This window comes from Rhamphochromis sp. 'chilingali', assembly GCF_963969265.1.
Source record: "Rhamphochromis sp. 'chilingali' genome assembly, chromosome: 21".
Taxonomy (NCBI): Eukaryota; Metazoa; Chordata; class Actinopteri; order Cichliformes; family Cichlidae; genus Rhamphochromis; species Rhamphochromis sp. 'chilingali'.
Genome location: NC_137949.1, coordinates 14,084,665 through 14,107,035, shown reverse-complemented (window position 1 = coordinate 14,107,035; position 22,371 = coordinate 14,084,665). Strand labels below are relative to the sequence as shown.

General features: G+C 38.2%; 2 protein-coding genes across 2 annotated transcripts; both read right to left on the bottom strand.

Moving 5' to 3' along the window:
• Positions 1-12,272: 12,272 nt before the first annotated feature.
• LOC308389744 (uncharacterized protein) lies at positions 12,273-13,959 on the bottom strand. The gene is made up of 3 exons (XM_080871269.1): positions 13,796-13,959; positions 13,517-13,685; positions 12,273-13,003 (listed from the first exon to the last, which is right to left on the bottom strand). Exons 1-3 carry the CDS (start codon positions 13,923-13,925, stop codon positions 12,877-12,879), a joined length of 426 nt encoding a protein of 141 aa, XP_080727395.1. The 5' UTR covers positions 13,926-13,959; the 3' UTR covers positions 12,273-12,876.
• On the bottom strand, positions 13,936-19,164 carry LOC308389645 (uncharacterized protein; the record flags this gene model as incomplete). Its single annotated transcript, XM_080871137.1, has 6 exons — positions 18,181-19,164; positions 17,382-17,441; positions 16,431-16,563; positions 14,974-15,191; positions 14,022-14,872; positions 13,936-13,977 (listed from the first exon to the last, which is right to left on the bottom strand). The coding sequence occupies exons 4-6, from the start codon at positions 15,182-15,184 to the stop codon at positions 13,936-13,938; spliced, it is 1,104 nt and encodes a 367-aa protein (XP_080727263.1). The 5' UTR covers positions 15,185-15,191; positions 16,431-16,563; positions 17,382-17,441; positions 18,181-19,164.
• Positions 19,165-22,371: the final 3,207 nt, after the last annotated feature.

The following is a 22,371-nucleotide window of genomic DNA, read 5'->3' as shown; positions in this document are numbered from 1 at the left end:
AGGATTGGTAAAATTATACTGTGATGTCAAAGTCACCACAGAGGCATACGGCACCTAGAAGAAGAAAAAAGATATGTTAAATTACCAGTTCATGTAATTTTAGACAGACAATGTGCTTAAATGTGATAAATAAATAATACAGTTCACTTAAGCTTTATTTATACAGCACCAAATCACAACAACAGTTTCCTAAGGCACTTTACATTGTAAGATACAGACCCTACCATAACCCAGAGAAAGCCCCTATACTTAGCCCCATATTAGTAAGCATTTGGCAACAGTGGGAAGGGAAAACCCGAACTATATGCATTATCAAAAAGGAACATTTTAAGCCTAATCTTAAAAGTAGAGAGGCTATCTGTCTCCCTAATCCAAACTGGGGGCTTGTTCCATGGGAGAGGGACCTGAAAGCTGAAGGCTCTGCCTCCCATTCTACATTTAAATACCCTAAAAATCACAAGTAAGCTTGCAGTCTGGGAGGAAAGGGCTCTATTGGGGTCATATGGTACTATGAGGTCTTTAAGATAAGATTATTCAAGACTTTGTATGTGAGGAGAAGGAATTTAAAGTTGATTTTGGATTTAACAGGGAGCCAAATAAGAGAAGCTAACATGCTATCGGTTATAAAATAGACAAAAGTATCAACAGCCTTTCACTAAAACCAAATTAGTGAAAATAGACTATTTTTTTAATAAAAAATTCCCATTATCTTTAATGACATGTGCATCTTGGAGTCCCCGTCTTTCTTTCTTTGAAAAGCTAATTTGGAAACACAAACTCAAACAAGGGGGTCAGGAATTAAAATAGATCTGTTGTACCCTTTCTCCTATTTTCAATCTGCTAGCATTGCATATTCTCTCAATGTGATTATTAGCTAAGGCTTTCCCAGACTGAGCCACACAGAAAGCCTTTCACACGTGACCAACTTAGCCCTTTTATGTCGTCAGAAGGCCAACATGTTAGAGAAGCTCACATTATCTGACTACAAAGGCTCGACCCTGTCAAAGAATACTGATCACAAAGAAACAGAAGCATAAACAGCTTATTAAGCGTGGCTGAGATGACAGAGACAGAAAGGATGTCAGCAAAGCAAGGACATATTAGACACACACACAGCCAAAGGAAAAGCTAAAAGATTACAGCTCAATGGAGTGGAAGTAAGAAGCAGAGTATGCTGCTGTTTGTCTTTCAGCATGTGCCTGCTCTTACATTGCAAGCCAGTTCAAAGTGGTGATGATGGCCAACACAAGCTGGGAAATCCCTCTGAAAATGATATATAAAAAGTATAATGTTTATCCCAATACAAATGCATTGTAAGTGAGTCAGTTATGTGTTAAATAACAGGAATAATATAAGTAAAAATAACATAACATAATATTACAACTTCAGAATGGTTCAGTCCCATCACCGACAGCGTGATTTGTTGCCTTTCATATGGGAATAGTTTTTGGTATTTTAGTTTTTGCCAAGTGACACGTGGAAAGCTTCCAAAAGTAAAAAGAAAATGCATAAAAATTGGATACAACAAAGGACAAGATAAAAAAAAAATTGTGCAACAGAATATCAAAAAATGATATTTTAGAGCAAACTGCACCTGAATAAAAACAATGCTGGCAACATATCGTCTGGCATACAACATCAGGTCGAGTGCAGACTTTTATTAAATAAGGTCATATATATTTTGAGCAAAAGACCCTGAATTTTGCTTTCTTCTGAGTTTGACCTTTGTAGTGTTGAAATTTATGTTTGAATTTATTTTACTGACCTATGTGCAGAATACACCCTTTTTTAGACAGGGGGTCAACCCGTGAGGAGAAACAGAACAATGAAATAGCTGAATATGGGCCTATTGTCCCAAAAAACAGTATAAATAAATCCTGGCGAAACACAGATGTGAACCTTGTGGAAAATCGGTGATTGGACTTTCTTCTGGGCCAGATTAGAGGACATTTATGAGAAAATATCAACAGATAAACTCAATAAATCAGCCTGTACATGGTATATGTCTGTGTGGAAGTGGTACAACACTTTGTCTCACAAAGGTTCTATGTTAATAACACTGTTACCATGGTGATTCTACCTCCCACCCTCAACACTCTGTTCATATTATGTCAAAGAAAATAAAATCCATGAACTACATGAGTATTCAGAGAGTGCAACTGCCCCTGAAGTGACAGGGCTATATTAAAACTATGACATTCCATTAAGTTTTTGTTACAATATAATGATGTCAGCCTGTCATGGCTAGGGATGGGTATCGTTTAGGTTTTATCCGATAACGGTGCCGGTGCTTAATCGGTGCTCGAACCGGTGCTTAAAGAATGGAGAACACAAACTTTGTCCAAAAACCTCTTGTGTTTTTATTTTTAGCAGTCTTTTTTTTCTGCAAAATGATAACCAAGTTAGCCTTTTCTGTAGATACAACATACCTCATATATGGTATCACTCTATCAAACAAGAAGACAGCCGCATGTAATTACGACGGTGTTTGCTAGTTCACCTTACGTGCATTAATGTAATAACGTGGTTAGCCTACTCAACATAAATTACACACGAACAACATTAAGCTACTCATGCAGAGAAGATGGCTGCACCGAAATAAACCACCGAAATGTGCCATAATGGCACCGGATACCGGTACCCATCCCTAGTCATGGCATAGTTGTGACATCGTAGGACGTCGTATTAAAGAAAGTAATAACTGTGTTGTAGCTCTCTCATATGATATATTACTCTACATGGTTCCGTAAAAAATTTTAAGGTCATCTTTGAGATCAATCAATGAAAGTCAAATGCTTATGCTTATGCTCATGTCCCCCATGGCCTAATATATTATTGTGAAATTTGAAGATGATCCATAAAAAATTGTGGGTAATATAAGGTCAATGTCAATATCACACATTAGTTGTCTTGACCTTGATTTTTTTCACCAAATTAAGCCAGCTCAAGCTGTTATATCTACCATCACACAAAGTTTGAAAATAATATCATGATAACTTTGGAAGCTAGACTGTTAGCTAACGGCACTGACTGCATGCTCCCTCTCTTTGTAGGAGAAATCCACAAGATCTCAATTATCAGAACATTTAATCTGGACAAACAGGTCATTAGTAATAACTAAATAATGAGCTCTAGCCCACACATTTAAAAAATACGCACTGAAATGTTTTCTTTAAAATGTTAAAATTCTTTAAATTTCTCTCAAAATTTAGATCTGTCTCTTGTTTCTAGCACAGGAGATGCAAAAACATGAAAAGTTGACCACTATTAAATATTTAACCCTCTATTTGCTAACATAATTCTTATAACAACCTGTGTTTCCAGTAAATGATCAATTTTGCAATTTTCACCTCAAATATTTAGTGGTCTCTCTCTCTCTCTCTCTCACTCGCTCTCTGTCACTTGTTGTGGATTGATGACTCCTGAGCACAGCTACATGTTCCTGTGTCTTGAGGCTTAACTGTGTGAAGCTTCCGTATTATATCTGCAGGCTAAAGCAGGTTTACAGGCACACACCAAAAAGTAACAACCTGCAACAGCTCAATCAGTTACATAGCTGACAGCGAGGGTGAACTCACAGAGACAAAAAAAACATTTATATAGTCATGTGGCACAAAAAGCACCTCATAGAAGACAAGAATTAGGACATACACACTTAATCGCTGTAACATATAGGGTGATCAATCAGAGTGGAGGTCTCTAATCAAATTTCAAGGAGAGGCTATTAAATGGAGGCAGGAAACCAAAGGGTATTGCTCTTTTCTTTCTGACAGAAAGAACCCAAAACAAAAACACCTATACCAGAACACACAAAACCATTCATTTCATTTTGCATAATTTTATTGCTTTTTGCATTAAAAAGAAAGGCTTTAACATCTTCCCATGGATTTCTTTTATTCATCTTACTTGCTATGCACAAGTGATGACAATATGAAGTTATCAGCATTGATAGATGAGACCGTTTTTGCAGTAGTTCAGTGCCAATCAGAATCAGTTGTTTTTTCTCTAATAACTCACATATTATTCTATGAATTTATTGCATACTGGCGCTGTAAATTTCCACTTCATTTTACCCCTAAAAACCAGAAGCTGAATAAGAATAAGAAAAAAGAACATCTTGCTACTTAGTACACTGTTACACAGAAAGGTGTAGTGGGGAAAAACAGGAGACATTGCTTGACTAAACAGCAGCGTCAGTTTATTGTCTTCTAATCATTACACAAGCGGCAACCTCCAAAATGGCAACTCATACACTACTCTTGCCAAATCCAGCACCATCCACCTATATACTTTCAGGCCCTGCCTTTTTACTTCAAACTGGACTATCACATAATAATTCCAGATAGAAGAAAGAAAAATGAAGGAGTTTAATTTTCACAAATAACCACAACATTATTAACCATATGTCAGTAATGGAATACAAAGCATACATGTCATGTATACACAAACACAATTTATTTCACACATTTACTTTGAATTTCCACAAATGGTCGACCAACCAAATGCCTACTCTTGCCAGCTCGCATTCCGCATTTGAGGCAGTCTTCCTGTTTACCTAATAGGCAAGATGGCTGCCACAGATGTTTGAACTGAGTAACTTAAACCAAACATTTTGCTTTTTGCTGTACATTGTTTCTCGTTTTACAACATTTAAGAACCACTGGGAGTTAGGAAAGAACTTAATACTTCCTAACATATACAGCATAGCTAATAGGAAGGATATGGAAGGATAATGGAACTTTATCATCCCGTAGAGCATAAACACCGTGGCATTGAGCTCCTAGCAACAGAGAAAAACGTGAGCATGTCAATTGTTATTTTAAAAACCTGAAGTATGACAAAAAAAATTCAAGGATCTTTCATGTGAAAAACTTCTTGTTAAAACTGTCTCTGCCCTTAAGCATTGAAAAATTATTTCCCCTCAACAAGAAAAACTTTACTCTTTATTTCACTCTTGTATATGCCATTATGCTCACACAAGACCTCTCAGTGGCACAGAAGATTTAGTTTCATTCAGGATGTCACAGGAGAGGAAGATTCTTTTGTAAAATTCCTCATGCTCCCAATAGGAAAAGGCAGCTGCGAACAATGTGACTGCATCAAGAGATCGGAGTCGAAGCTGCATGGATAGAATGATACTCACATTGCCCGTGGGGATCAGCCGTGGAGAAAAGGGCTGAATTTGCGAAACAAAAAAGGACACTTAAGGGAAAATAGCTGTAAATAGGAGAAAAATGTGTATCTTACTCTTGACAGGGGATTAATGATGATTTAGTTATGCATGTTTACTCCTCAGTGCAACATCATTTAAAACTGCACTAGTCAATATATTTTTACATTGACAGTGAATCCATTATTCAAATATTATTCTTTTTTGGTCAAGGGCTCTAAACTTTCTCTAGCTTTGTATCTAATATCACCAGACAAGGCTAACAACTAACTAGCAATAAAAAAGTGGGTAGAGATGTAGGTAAAGACCAAAAACTGAGCTACAAACGGAGTAAATTTTACCATCCACAAGCCATCCAAATGTGCCAACGTCTCTGATTATCTACTGATGACAGATTTCATTTAACTTTTGGATGCTCAAGGTATGACTGTGTTGTGAGTACATGCTATTAGGTGACATCTTTATAGGCAATAGTGCACTAAATAACAGCTGTGATATGTTTGCATGAAAACAAACATGAAATGAAAGTAAAAGCTGACTGACACTGTGGCTAAATTTCATCTTTTTTGCTGTTTGCAATTATGATTTAAAATTCATCTTTTTTTGGGGGGGGGGGGGGGGGGGTGTATCTCTGTTCATTGGTCACAGAAATAATGTGTGAGCCCTCCTGTGGACGTTTCCTAGGTTTAGGTTGGCTTCTATTTATAGCCTTGTTATGTGTGTGATTTGTTAGTTCCTCTTATGTTTTGCTATCTTTCATTCTTATTTATGATAGAGTTCATCTGACCTAATTTGAAATTGTTCCCTTAGCCGTGTTATATTTGAATTTTGTGAAACTTTTTGTACTTATAAAATGTTCTGTTTAAATAAACTGTGAAGCCCTTGGCTTTTCCATTAATTTAAAAAGAAACCACAAAGAATATTTTAAATATAATATTTATATTTTTTATACCGCACAAATTTTCCAGACCTGCATAGGTGAACTGATAGACAACAACTTTGAATGTAAGCAAAAATAAAAATAGATAATCCTCTTGGCTGAGCTCTGACTCACTCTACTATCTGTATCTCAAATAGCTAATGACATAATGACAGTGTCCTTGTCAGCTGTATTACTCCGAGCTGTATTCTGTCTAGTTTCCTTTTGCTGCTGTGAGTTGTGACTGTACATCAAGTCCTCTTTCCAGGTCAAGGTCATCATCATGTACAACCACTTAGTGTTTGAATTTTGGTTTGCTGTAAAGATCATGCTGTTTATCTCATAAGCACCATCTCTGAGTTCATTTATCTGCTGTAGAGACAGCGATTCTAGACTGCAACTGTTGCAGCCAAGACACTTGTGTATTCCTGATTAGTCCCTGTGGATACTGGTCTCAGTGTTGCTGTGTAGCTCACACTGCACCACTTGGCAGTTTCACACTACATAGCTCTGTAGTTGTGATAATCACAATTTCAAGTGTCCAGATTTCCAGCAATTAACAGCTCCCTCAAATGGTTTCTTCCTTAAAAGACATACAGTTGAAGCACAACATCAAAATTAGCATTGCTTTTATTTTATGACAAGCACCAAAAGACCCCAACTTCAACGTGAGATTTAATTTCGAGTAATAATTGCTTATCAACTATACCTGCTAACTTTGCAAAATAAAAACATGTGCTAAACAGGATATAGTGCCGTATAAGCTATAGTAAACTTGTTTCCCTTTAAGTAATGAAGAAGAGTTTAATCTTAACATAACAATTAACCTGAAATTTAAAAAGTTGAAAAGGAATCAACGTCACAAGGCAAGCACTGGACTGGAACCCACAAGGAAAAAGGAAAGTGGGGAGACCCAAACAGACGTGGAGAAGATCTGTCGAGAGCGAAGTAAAGGCCGCCGGAATGATGTGGACCCAGCTGAAGAGAACGGGCCAGAACAGAGTCCGTTGGCATGGTGTTGGTGCGGCCCTATGCTCCATCAGGAGGAGGTCAGAATTTTTCTGCTTTGATGAAGCAGACAAATAATTTGAAAATGTTTCCATTGAAAGGGATAATCTGTTAAAATTCTGGAGTTCCCTACCCGTGCCCTAAAGTGACACAAACCCCTGCTTATATTTATACAACATCGTCAGCTCTAGGGCTGCTCGATTATGGCAAAAATGATAATCACGATTATTTTCACTGAAATTGAGATCTCGATTATTTGACGATATTTATTTAACAATAACAATGTATTGAATAATGACTTTAAAGATTGTTAAAAATAATATAAAATAGTGTGCAAATACTGATAACAGTGCAAATGTTTGCAATATAAAAAATAAATGAAAAATGAGTTCTGACTAATGTTTCCACACCACTGAAGTTTTTTTTTACCTCTCTTTTCAACCAACGGCAGTCACTCTCCTCTCCAAATAACTTCTGCTTAGCTTTCCGAACTTCCCTCGGGTCCTCTTAATCAGTGGTCCCCAACCCCCGGGCCTCAGACCGGTACCGGTCCGTGAGTCGTTTGGTACGAGAGAATTGAAGCTCAGGTGTGAAATGTATAGTTTTCAGGGTTTTTATCGGTTTTCAGCGTTATTTTGTTATCATTTTTATCGTTTACTCGGTTTTCCTTGGTCTTTTCACATGTGTTATGATCTTCTTTTTTTTCGGTACCGGTACTAGTTTTATTTTGTTGTATTTATCCGCGACACCTTAAAGGCCGGTCCGTGAAAATATTGTCGGGCATAAAGCGGTCCGTGGCGCAAAAAAGGTTGGGGACCGCTGCTCTTAATTGTTGTGACACGTGTTCGAAATGCAGAGAGGTGCGCTCGATTTGCCACACGGAGCAGCGCGAGAGTAAAGCACAAGGGAGGGGCTAATAATTGGCTCAGTCATTTTTAATGATCGTTGAAAGCCCAGATCGTAATCGTGATTAAAATTCGATTAATTGAGCAGCCCTAGTCAGCTCTGCCTCTTAATATAATCTGCCCAAAACAAACAAAGCATTACAGTTTTGGTCAGTGCAATCTACTCTTATAATGGAAAGAGTAAACATGTCTACCCCTTAAATTGTTCATGCAGTGTAGAAGATCATTGTGAAAAAATGATTTGATAGAACTTTTGTGGGTGGAGTAGTCGGTGTTTGTTTTCTTCATCTTGTGTGCTTCAGTCTGTCTGAGACAGTTGGGTGAGCGTCCCTCTGCCTGACCCAATCTATCCCAAACTGTCAGACAGATGGACACTCAGCTGTGAATGGATATTAGCACCACTTTGGAAGTTGGTTATGACGAGGCGTCTAGAACCCTACCTTTGGTTGAATTCCATTGCAGATAATGTAACCTGGCACTGGATAAGGGAGAAGAACACATTATCTGTGGCATTTTGTATTCATACTTTTTGCTGCGAGTCTGAAACAAAACTCTTTCAAAAACACATTAAGATGACATATGTGGCAAGCATTCATTACCATCAAGTCTGCTACTATTCATGCTAGAAACTCTTATTTTAAATTAATGAATGCATTTTTCTCATGTTAGTGTCTGTGCTTCTGGCTGAAGTTTTTCTCTTCCCCCTTCTAAGATCTGTAAATCAGTTTAACTGTTTGACACCACATTCGGTGTTGTTGAACACACTGTAAAATGCAGTGGCGAGGCTTGCGAAGAATGCCAAACTTTTCAGCAATGGCAAGTTATCTTAATTATAGTCATTTTTCAAGTGTCAAATATCCTCTGATTCTAGTTTCTCAAATGTAAAAATGTTTTCCTTTTGTGGCTACAAATGACTTTACAGTGAACGTCTTTGGGATTATGCGTAGGATGAGTGAAATGAGGTCCTGGAATTTATGAACATTTTTCATTATTGTCTAATATTCTTGTATACAAAAGAACTAATCGAGGAAATGATCATCACTTGGGCCTTACACATGTCTATGTGGAAGGATTTCTCTGATTTCATTTACATATTACACATACTCTATAATACATACATTAATTGTCGGATGTAGAAGAGAATACACTTTTGATGAAATGTGTAAGAGTGAAGAAAAGGCTTTGCACCGGGTAGAAACAATAAAAGCAGCCATATAAAGAACAGTTTTTCTCAATTTTGTCTTTCTCCTAAACTGTCACAATTACTCAGTCCATCACACCATACCTCCTATACACACAGTAACACACAGTTACACAGAGTTGCTACAGTGTCTGGCTGCCAGTGCTAGGCGACTTTCAATTAAGTCTTAACTAGACTTTTAATGAACTCTGTCTGCTTCCATAAAGAGATTGAGCCAATGAGAGGATGGCGTCAAGGTGCCCATCAAGCCAAACCAGAGAAGGACCCGTAGAGCTTAACTGACTCTTTAACAAGCTAATCAAAGCTCTGAAATGGCTTGTTAACTGAAGGGCTGATTGATGGAGGCAGGAATGTAAGATCCTGGTTCAAACACACACACATTTTTTTCAAGAATGATCTCCGTTGTGTGTTATAATACATTTGTGTCCATATGAGTCAGGTGTCCCTATTTTCTTGCCCTATTGTGAGTAAGTAAAAAAAAAAAAGTACATTTTATTTGATCTGTTTTCAAGTTGTTAAAGGTTTAGTTAGCATGAGCAGCTTTTTACTTCAGATGTCTTCCTCAAACAAAGGCTAATTTGGGTCAAAACCTCTATGGTGAGTTCTAATATATTGTTCAGTAAGGTAGAGTAGGTTTTCAATTTTGAACTGTGCTGTAAAGTACACATAGCACACTGCATTTATTTGTTTTCTGTTTTTAATCAAGGTTAAACTGGTTAAACCTTTTAAAATCTTACATTTCTTTGTGTTATTTCTGTTCCAGTTATTTTAAATCCTCCAAGTTAAATCACATAGAAACTGTTTGAGACACTAGATTTTCATCTTTCACTAGATTTGTGTAATGTAACTAGTTACTTGTTTACAATGGCATTATGTGGTCACATTCTGTAGGGGATTTTTCTGATATTAAAGATAAAGGTAGTATAATTTATTTTGAAGCACATATTAATCAACCTTATACCTTACTTAAGCTGGAGCAAAACTGCACTGCTCATTTTTCATAGCAGACATTTTGACTTGTAGTAGCAAAAACATATGCAACTGCAAACTGTAGGACAGTGAGCCACCATGCAGTATCAGGAAGCTGAAAACCCCGGCAGCTAAATCCAACTGATTTTTTTTGTTATGATGAATTTTGTGACTTAAATCAGTTTTTGTCTTGCTGTCAAAATTTCTTCCATGAAAAAGTGTTAGAGAAAAACAAAAGCAGGAAACAGGACATGACATGCAGCCTGTGTTAGCCCAAAGGCAAAAAACAGGATGTGTAAATTTTAAGGTAACCTTAGTGCTACAGTAGCTGTTTTAGCAGTTTTCTGTTAAACATGCTGCACATCAATTCTAGGATTCATTCAAATTTTTGTTACACTTAATATCACAAATGACAGAACAACATCTACTGTTTAGTCTGTCTCAGATTCCACCGCTAATTACCTACTGTTTACCTGCTAGTCACTAAAATGTTCTGGGGGTTATTATAGAGTTGACTGATAAATACACAGTTCCTTGGATATCCCTGTGCTCAAGCCAACCGCAGATAATGCTAACAGCCCACATGTGACAGGACACTGTCTGCATTGTGATATGGGTTTGTGGAATTTGCCTAGCTACCTTTCAGGATGTGGTGGACATTCAATCGTGTGAGAACTGTGCTGACAGAGCTAAACAGACCAGTGGAACATGACTGTAACATCCTGCATTTCCCAAAACTGAGTCATGTGGTGTGTGAGTAAGCTGTCACAAAATGCTTCATGAAACTGGATGTGGATGCAGTTAGAAATGAGTTCATCAAGCACCAAGTTGCATGAAGAGACAATTTCATTATAAAGTATAAGACTAGTGCCGGAGGTGAGTAAAATAACTAGAACACACACTGGTAGAAACATAAATTGACACCCATGGTATTAAGATGTTGCTCTTAGCAATATCTTCATAGCATTATCAGTCATGATTCATTTATTTGGTTTAATGAAAGTTTTCAACTTGTCTGAGAAACACTGAAGTTTTTACAGCCTTATTTACATTCAGCTTTAATTGCAAACGAATTGTCTAATTATTTCATTGAATTAGGTTTGATCTGTTTGCATAACACCAAACACTTCATGTTATGTTGATTTGTATATGGATATAAAGCTGTCTCAGGAGAAAAAAAAGCAATGTTAAGTCTCAACAAAATGCAGAAGAAGGAAAAACAAGAAATAGGAAGGCATGAAAATTTCATTTATAATCCTGAATTGTAGCAGCTCCTATGAACATGATAAATCAACATTACACCAACAGCTGTTCATATTAAAATGTTATACATTGTTGCTAGAAGTGGTTGTGACCTGGCACTTTGGAGCTGGTTACTTCGTGCACTGCGGAGGACACTGTTATGATTAAATCTCTCTGCTTGTATTAATCTTCCTATTTATCTCTTTCTTCTGTCTGAGCTTCCTCTCATTACATTTTCCTGTCTGTCCCAATCTACATATTCTGCTGCAACATAAATCAATAACTGCATTGGGACTACAGCACAGATCATATAAAAAGGACGTGATAAAACACACACTGGGGCACACACAGACAGGGGTGTAGTTTAACTATCCATTGTGGTTGTAGGAAACAATGTGCAGCCATAAATCAATAGCAGGTGTGGAGGCAATGAGGCATAGACTACACTGTAAAAAAAAACGTGCTGTTTTTACAGGAAAACCCTGGCAGCTGGGGTTACCAGGGACTTCCTGTAAAAACGCTTTACAGATGCAACTTGTAAATTGATTTACAGTGAATGAATCTCAGATTAAAACTGTTAAATCTACAGGAAAAAGAAGTTAATTTCACACAGATGTAAAAGATACAGGAAATAGTGTATTTATATATCACAAGTAATAAATGCTTTTTGTGGATCCATAAACTGCAAAATTAACAGGGAAATATCGTACAAAGAACTAATTTAAAATGGTAGAACTACAGTGAAACTGTGCATATTAAATGGAGCTGCTCTGTAAATTATACATAAAATCTATGCTGAATATTATATGTTTTAATGTAAAATTTTAACCATAACCCAGCAAATTTCTTACTGCTACGCCTACACCCAAACATGCAAAAATACATCTTGAGAAAACACAAGAGAGGAAAATATCACTTTTGGGAAATTTATTTTGCAGCCACATTAGCAAAATGACAGCAAATGGATCCATTTTTCCAACTAACACAATATGCAAGGCACACAGCAACTACACAATTCAATCAAAATATAGGCTATAAAAGCTGTGGAACATTCCTGCAAAGCAAGAACCATGTTCATGAAACAAGCATTTGTTAGACCCTCCACCAGAAAAAGTTAACTAACCTGTTAAGACTTTAAAACAAAAAACACATATTGTGTCAAAAATGATCATAATCACCGTGCAACGCAACACGCACCCTGCTGTCACCACAACCATGGCCCTGGTCAGAAAACATCAGCAAAACCACGTGGTGAAACAAACCTACACATGTGGTCTAGAAACACTGCAGTAGCAGCATGTTGTTTTTTTCTTTTCTTATGTAAATAAAGAACATTCCTACAAAGAAAGAACATCTTCATGAATTGGCTTCATGCATTCGACCAGTAAAAGGTTCCAGTACACATTGTGGAACAAAATTAACAAAGTAAAACTAACAGTCCACAGAGAGTCAAGATTTAGGCTTAGCGCCACTCGTGGTCGGCGAGATCCTGAATCAGGGTGAGGACTCGAGGGTTCACACTGAGACGACGCTTTGAGTTTTTGTTCTCTACTTTGGTTCCTTTTTCTGGGTTTATGGAGAAGAAACACCTGTAAAATAACAATCATATAAAAGTTTATTAAGCATTTTTATAATTGATCAGTTAAAATACACGTACAAAGTAAGTAAAAATTAAGTATATACATATATATACACAGTCATGGCCATGACCACGTTCAAGACAAAGTATAACCAAAATGCTGTGGGGAAGTGAACAATGCATGGTCAAAAGTATTGGCACCCTTCACGAGTGTCTTCTGCAGTGATATGTCACACTTTAGCATTGTTAAAATCCAAAGCAAAGGTTATAGGTAGTCAGACGTCAGTTGACGCTTGGTCTAGCCCTGAGTCTCGGCCAGGCTTGGACCCGGATTCAGACTGTTAATGTATTTAAAAAAAACAAACAAAAAAAAAACAACAACAAAAAACAGAAAAAAAACAACTGAAACCGGCTCCAAAGCCGACCGAGACTCAGAGCCAGACCTGGACTCGAACCACATCAAAGCCAGACTCCAGATCCCAGAGTCTCAGTTATGAGAAATAACAAAGCCATTTTTGTTCACCTCTGAAGAAACTCTAAAGTGGAAGCCAGCTCAGATGGATAATGGATGTTGAAATTGTAGTAGCTCCCGAACATGAGGCACAGTGCAGAAATGAAGGAGGATATGTTTGTGCTGACGAGGTTCCGATCAACACTCAGCATGTATCTTCTTGAGGAATAGCAGGACTGTCCTGTGAACAAATTATTTAACAGGTTATATCAATAAACACGGCAGTCACATGACATTCTATAAAAAGTGCACTTAAAAAAAAAAAAAGAGAGAGCTATGAAACAGACTTACCACACACGATAATAGTGGGTGTCAGAGGCACTTGCTCCAGTTGTACCTCATCTGCCAGACATGTATCTTCAACACAGAGAAGCATGGACTCCTCCTTCTCTTCAAAGTAGCTGAGCAGAAGCAGGACCATCTCTTTCACATCATCTGAGCAGCCACTCTGCGGTCCCCGCATCCTCTGAAGCCTTGCATAAGTCTGAAGGAACACCCTGCTTTTGCTGACAGCAACTGTGGTCAAGTAGTCCAGTAGCCTTTTCCCCTTCAAATCCAAATTACGTGTGAATGTCTCTTTGAGGTCAATCCCAGTAAGTTCCTTGAAGTGGACAGACATGCCAAGTTCATCAAACCAAAACGGCCACTCCTCCCTAAGGCATTTGATACTTTTCCCCTGATTGACATGCAGACGTTGTGTGTAGTAAGTGGACTTCATTAGACTTTTTACCTCTTCTGGATTGGTGTCAGCTTGCTGGAACATCACCTTGAGTTTTTCCATCTTTTGCTGTTGGCTCTCTGGAGTTTCTTCAAGAGGCAGAAATTCTACATTCCATTTAATGCACCCGTATGTATCCTGCATGGCTGCTCTTTCTTCTAAAGGGATCTCGTCTGTGTGGTCTGAGTCAGTCTGATGTTTTCTTTTTCTTATTTTGGGTGTTGAAGTGCGCCTTACATTTTCAATTCTGTTCTGCAACTGTTTGACAAGTGAAAGGTAGCCTGCGCCAACAATCTCACCCTCTATTAAATCTTGCAGAGAATTGGGATATTTTGCCACCATTTTTCTTGCAACGTCAATTGAATGTTTTCTACCTACATGAGGGCATTTTTCCATCATCTCAGTCACAACAATCCGGACCATTTGCCTCCTCAGTTTTGGGCGAGGCCTTTTCCCCCTCTCAAGAAAATGCATCACTTCTGCAGGAAGTTTACTCCATGGAATTTCAAAGTTGTCATCCCATTGTGTGTCACATCCTGGGCTGCTGGAAGAGGTCGACGATAGACTTTGGGGTGAAAGTGAGAGCAATGACAGCGACTGGGTTGATGAGGCTTCCACAGATGATAGCGAGCTGTTCTCTGGAGTTTGGTCTTTAAATTACAAAACAAATACAATTATGATTCACACTGTATGTCTGTTCATGACCATCTCTGCTTTTGAGTTTGAATAGTTGTTTGTTGTTTTTACTTACATTTCTGTTTCCAAGCAGAAAGAAGCTTTCTTGCTTGTACAGGTCTTAATGCTGTCATCAAATCTGCCTCCGTTACGAAGCGTAGATCATCACTTGTCTCAACTCCAATGGACTGCAAGTGCTCCTCCAGGATGTTTTTGTTCACAGCTTGAAGTTCTGGTAGGACTTCCGTGATGGCGACATCTAGGAAGGTTCGCTCTGAGTCACTCATACTTGCACTGAAGAAGAAATGCCACATCCAAACAAAATAGAAAATCACATACAGTTCATACACTTGATGGAGCAGGGTGTGGATTACGTGACACTTATATTAATGTTAAACTATTTACAGTGAGAAGTGAGCTATTAGTTGGACATTATTTTGCCACAATACTATGCTTTAGTGGAATGACTCTGTATTCTTGAAGAATGTATGATACCAAAGGATAGAAATCAGGCAGGTCATTAATGTTGATACACTGTAACCCAAGACTGTCCTTTGTCACAGAATACAGATGGTATTCTGAGAGGAAGATGCCTTTGTGGATATCCATTAGAACATACACAGATGTGTCATTTTGAATCAAGATGAGTAGAAGTTCACCAAACTCCATACACTCGTCATTTCTGTACACAAGAAACTGTCCCTTTTTATATGCAGTGCCCTTGTACTGAATGTCTGTGGTAACTGTGGTATTGCTTTCTGAAAAAGCTAACTCCCTGACCGCATGCTGAATAGTGTCACTGTAGAGGTTGGGATAAAACGCACAGCTCTCCTTGACTTGCAGCAGTTCACGGCATTCTTGCCCTGCTAAAAGATAAGCCTGATACATCTGATGACGTGTTGACAAAGTTTGACAAATATTTTTGAAGCTTTTCAAGTGTCTGGCACATCTTTTGAAGTAACTGTGTTTACATTCAAACCTAAGCGTCCATAACCTCATCAATGGACCAAATTTCAACAACAGTGCTGAATAATGGCGCAAATAGTGGTGCTTGGGTTTTAGTTTAATTCCAGGAAACAACATCTCTCTCATCTCCAAATATTCTTGGATCAAAATGTCAGCGAATGCTATCTGGGACAAGGAAATGCTCTGAGCACAAATAAGATCCACAATGTCTTTCAACTGGAGAGCTAACTGCCATACTTCATCCTCATGGTTTTGTACTTTGTCACCAATCAAAACTGGCAGCAATCTCAAAAGGTTCCAGTTTTGAATGGCTTGCCCTGATAATTTGGATCCGTCAGGTTTGACAGTACATGGCTTTGTAAGTGCTTCGGATCCTTTATATTTAAACTGTTTAATGCGTCTGTTTAAAAGGGAGTATGTGAACCATTTTTTATTTTTTATAATGTTCTTCAGGTACAGTGCTAGATCATATGACACAACTCCTTCAAAGAGGTCATGACCTAGACAAGGTGGGAGACCAGGCTGGGATACGTGAAAAGACTGAAGGGTATTGAAGATGGAGTTTACCTTTATTCCTCTGACGTCTTGGATAGTTTCAGACTGGAGATCAGCAACAGCCGCGTCATATGTCTCTGGAGTGCGTGGAGGACCACAGGCATTCGGATCAGCATAAAACTCACTTCGTGTTACTTCACAGTACCTGCAAAAATATTGAGAGCAGCTGAAGTTTTCTGTAAACCCTCCTATGCAATGAGAACCCAAGTTGTCCCCAGCAATACAGTAAAGACCCCCTTTTACAGTTTCTCCATCTACATCTATTCCATCTGTCTCCAAAGATTTCAGATCTGCCAACAACTCTGAGAAAACTTTGGCTATTCCAAAACGCTTGAAGTCATTCTCAACACACAACAAGACTAAAAACATGTTATCTGTATTTGAACGCAAATGAATGGGTAAATTTGCTAATGACAGATAGACTGCAAGAAGTTTGTGCGTCTTTTTAGCAGAACCCAGGGGATTCACTACCTCAAATGAATCTTGGTACAAAATCAGTTTGAGGCTTTCAGGGTTTTCATTAAAGAACTGGTGACATTTGAAAATTTTGCCATCATATAAATCCTTAAAAATTTCTACATCAGGACCCCCAAACTGTTGTGACTGTGTATTCCTCCATAACTGTGACTCTAAAAAGCTCTTCAGGGTTTCTCCAACTGGTATGTAGTAAGCACATTTTTCTGTCATGTTTATTGTCTGCACTGAAGCACCGCAGCAATTTCCTAATGTTGTAAACCTCAACATCTGGCAATAAACCCATTCTGATTTCTGATCCATTCCCAATGGCACTTTCTTGGGTTCTGTGTATTTAAACATTTTTTTGAATGTTTGATTTCTGGTGTGTGTTGTTCCTAGTTGTCCCTGATGGCAAGCAGAGAACAAATCTGACTCTTTAATGCAGTCACAGATTTTAGTGACTGCTTCATCTGATAGGTTCATTTCATTTTTTAGTAAACAACTTACCTTATTAATTGTGTAGGCTTGACCCAATTCGTGCACATTCTGCATTTCCTCAGCAATACTCTGTATAGTAGAGGCAGGAATTAGCAGCTGTCCTTGCAGTTTAAGGTAAAAGAGACACATGTTTCTGAGATAAGAATGACTATCCTTCTCTGGCATATCACTGGCTGAACTAGCAGATGCCATGGTTTCATGTGTGTTTTCTGAATATTCTGTACTGTCATTTGGGGGCTGAGGACGAGATTCCTTGTACATGTCATCAATACCATCTGGAGAACAAGCTTTATGCTTCCTACACATGTGAGAAGTAAATGATGACTTTTTTGTAAACATATGCTTACAACCACTTACTGGACATGACACAGACCTGCCCTCTGCAATATGATCGTTTAAGTGAGACACTAGCTCTTTCACTGTTTGAAAATGGCGGGCACATAATGAAACCGCACATTTTAAATCTGCAACAAGAGCTTTAGGAGTAGCTTGAAGTGCAGGTGCATTGTGCACACGATAAAAATGCCCCTTGAAAGCAGAGTACGTGGTGAATGTTTGGCTGCAATTGGCGCCAACACATTTAAAAATACAACAAGGCTCATTCTTATGCACTCTGCAATGTAGTACATAGCCTCTTAATGTGACCAATACCTTTTTACAAAAGACGCAGATGATCATTTTTAGTATTTCAAAAGTTTGCCTGTGCTTTTCAGCTGAACTAGCATGCTAGCGCTAGGTTATGAGCATTGGTCTAAATATCAACTGGTGCTTTTATCTCGAAAAAACGTCGCCAAGATATTGAACTTACCGTGCAGACTTTCTGACGAACAAACACAGATCCTCAAAAAACACTTGAAATCGTATGTTTGTAATTTGTCCTAACAACGTAGTTGCTGAAAGTTCGACGTTTTCTTCTCTAGTGCTGGCTCGTTAGCTAAGTTCGTGAACTAGGCGCTCTTCTCCTCCCGCCCTCACGTCATTATCCAATCAGAGACGAGCTTCAGATGCACATTCAAAATTAGGCGCGCTCAGTGCAACGTGAGTGGCCTGAAGTAGCTTACAGCTCTGTGGAGATGAGGCACCATAGAGATCCTATGGGAGGCACTGTAAGTTTGTTTAGCCTGTAATAATGAGACATTGCTGACCTAACCCAAAAAAGTATTCTAGTCTAAGTATCACATTGCAATTAAAAGAAACATAAAGAATACAAGCATTATGACAGAAGCATTACTTAGTCGTTAAATAATAATTTCTTATTGGTTACCCTACAATAGGCTGCAAATAGCCCGAATGATTTAAGAAAAAAACATGATGTAAACAATTTTAATTGTATATTTTTATATAGCCTATAAATGGAGAGGCAACCTCTCAGGTTCACAATGACATCTTCTGTGAAAACATTTTTATTAGTCCTATCCATGACTTTGCATCATTTCATGAATCATGTTAAAAGTAGGCCCAGTACATCCATGCAGTTGTAAAGTGACTTATAGGTCATGTGTTTTTAAGAAAAACTGACTAAAACTGTGATTTTTACAGTATTTGCATGTCAAATTAACATGATTGTTTGGTTATGAGTATTACGGTGTTTCACTGTTTTTATTCACAGTATTTGTAGTTTTAACCAATAAATTTGATTATAATCACACATTCATGTTGTAAATATAACAGGAACATTCTGTTTAAAGGTTTACAATAATTCACTGTGATCGAAACAGGAAAGTTGTGTTTTGGGGTTTACTATACATTTCTGTAGGGGTTTTACATGGTTTTTATGTCAATTTCACTGCCCTTTTTTACAGTGTAGGACGCCAGGAGGCAGGGTACAGAATAACTGGACAACAGAGACACACATATACACACCAAGATAGCCGAATTTTGTAGTATTTTTTTGTTATAATTCATGGAAAACATTTTGATCCATTGAAGCTGGTTTTCGGTGAAAAAAAATGTTTAGGATACTTAGGAAATAGTTTAAGTTTGTGGACTCTGCTGCCTCAGGGAGACTGTCAGGTCAGTGCAGTAAGAGGCTTGCAGTAAAATATGCTGACATAATCTTAATTTTAAATTCTCTGTATACATCCTTGGCCTAAAATCATCCATGACCACAAGGCAGGTCTCCAACTCTTTTTTCCCCTCCAGCACCAAATAAATAGTCACATTTGGCAGCCGTGTCTATTTGTGCATTTGCACCTTGTAAGGTTGAGCAATATTGTCCTTTTTTGTGACACTAAGCAGTGGCTCTGTGACACATGGCTGTCGTTAGGCTTGTTCTGTGCTCCCACACATACATTGGTGTTCGTTTCCATGTGACATCATTCCTCAATAAGACTAATTTAAGGTTAAAAATAGGCATTTAGACTATTGGTGAGATGAAGAAACAGGCAAATTAATGTGACCATTTTCTGCCAGAAAATATCTGTAGCTTTACAGCAGAGTGTATGTGTGTTTCAGAATGCAGCCCACATCACCTCTTTCTCACATTACCCAATCAATATTAACAGCTAACACGACTTATAGGGCCATCTTTCTCTCACACACACAAACGCACACACACACACTTAGATGACACATAGATGACCTCCAGTACGGGTCCCTCTCGTCCAGGCCAGTTAGCCCCTCGGGGAGGATCAGTGCCAGGCATACATATTCAGATGGCGCTGGAGCTCTGACAGGCCCTGCATGGTGATGGCTTGTGTTGGAACAGAAACTCAGAACTACATCTCTTTCCCTGAGGGGCTGTTCTTTTTGATTCACCATCATTCATAAACCTACTGGGCCATCCTATCCAAGAGGGTGGTGAAGGTAATGGGGCAGTCACTGACGTCTTAAACTGACATATCGCATTACTTTATCATTAAGCACATGCCTTTTTTTTAAACAGTCATGTTGGAGAAGTGATGTATTTCACAAGAAGCGGCAGCGTGTTTATCTCTTTATGGTATAGTATTAATTGAATGCTTTGTTCTTTTCTTTTCCAATGGAATAAAATGCTGTTTTTAACCACCGAGGTGCAATAATTGTGTTGCACACAGTTCTGAATACACCGTATGCTTGGTGTAGCCTTTTTGATCTGTCAGTGCTAAGTTAGGAACAAACTCTAAATGGAGCCCCAGCAGTCTGTCACAGAACTGTGCTACAGCTCATCAGTATCTGGTCACCCTCATGCTGTTCAGCCTGCTGGGTGTACTGTAGCATTGTAGCATACGAAGTTAAAAGCTGTGGAAGAAAACGAATGAATCCTGGCAGGATTTTTAAAAAAAAAAAGGGCTGGCAGTGTGCAGCCACACTAGCAGCTTTGAGAGGATGCAGTTCAGTGTTGGCTTGAAACGCTAATGCTGCCGTGACAATTCTAACACGCTATGTAGCAGGTGGCATGTCTACGTGTTCACACACAGCATGATTGTCAGATGCAAAAAACCCAGCTGTATATTTCACTACAGTCATTTTGCTATTTGCATGTGAAGGAGTACTTCACACTAAGTGCATTAGAGGCTTAACTGTTACAGTTCATCAAATATAAATTTTACTGCACGCATTTTGTGACGTGCAACAGCCATGAATTCATCATATAAACTGTCGAGCGGTACTAGCACTCCAGTCATTAGTGTTCATTGTTTAAGGAAACCTGGATTTAAACAGGTAAAATGTGCAATTTCATCTGAAGGTAAACTGGTGTGCACTCATGTAAAGTCAGCCACTGAAGTAAACGCACAAAGGCTATTTGTGCCAAAGCCACAAGATTACCGCTCACTGTTGCCAAGAGCCTGGATAAAAGAACTAACACAATCAATAGAATGACCTGCATGCAGATGCAATTACCCTGTTGCTTTGAATGTAGAAATACATTGTCTGCAATTTTACCAATGTCCAAGGCCATAAAAAATGTATAAATAGGAATAAAATGGAGAAAAACTGATAATGTGCCAGGTAATTAATAAAGAGGCAGCATCACCAAAGACAGCAGATCATGAATAGTTCCATCATACTCAAAATTGTTTATTTAAAATTGTGTTATGCTGCTACTACACTTTAACAGACATGAAATTAATAAGTCATAATCAATAAATCATGATTTTTCAATTAACAAGTAGCTCTTAGTTTGCTATTTCTTGTATTATTTATCTAATTATCGTTTACTAATCAACCATTAATATCTGTGTTGCATATCTGAATAATTAATAATAATGTTAATGTTACAGTAGCATTCCAGTGTGAAGAGGGACTGTGTACTTGCATATATTTAACTGTATCAGTACTCCATAATTAAGTTCAAGTAGTAATCAGTTCTTTCAAATGAGAATTTTTAGTCTCAAATCAGCATCTTTTTCAAACCTAACAACATACCAACATTGTTTGATCATCATTAATTTAAAATAATCATCCACAGAGACACACTAACAAAATCCAGAAATAGCATTGTACATGCAGTCCAGTTGACCACCTTCACATTTTTTATCATATTCCTAGAAGCACAAGTTAAGTGCATTCCATGTATGAATATGAATAGTTTTACCCACATATTTTAGGACAGTCTGCCCACAGCCAACTGGGAATCAAAGCCAAAGTGCATATCACACTTGCCTGAAAGGCATAATATTTCTCCAGGGAAATCTTCCTAAGCCTTTACACTCAAGGGCCCTTGGTGAAAACTGTCCTTTCTCATTTCTCAAAAGGCTCTTAGAAACCCTATTTTCTGTGGGCTTGTTGGTGGCCAGTTATTTCCATACAGTGAGGACTGACTAGTCTCTGCTCTTGTTGATATGATTTCATTGAGACTAAATTCTGAGTGTTGATGTGATTTGATCACTAAAGTGAAGCCTTCCATTCAGTGGGACACCAATCAGTTCTGCTTAAGATGGTAATTTTCTCTCTTTTAGCGATAGCAATCATTTCTCACTCCCTCTGCTCTGCCAGCGACAATTTGTATTCTCATCATCTCTCCGCTGTGGCTGTGACAATTATCCCCATCTCCAATCAGACAGGGGAGTATCCAATG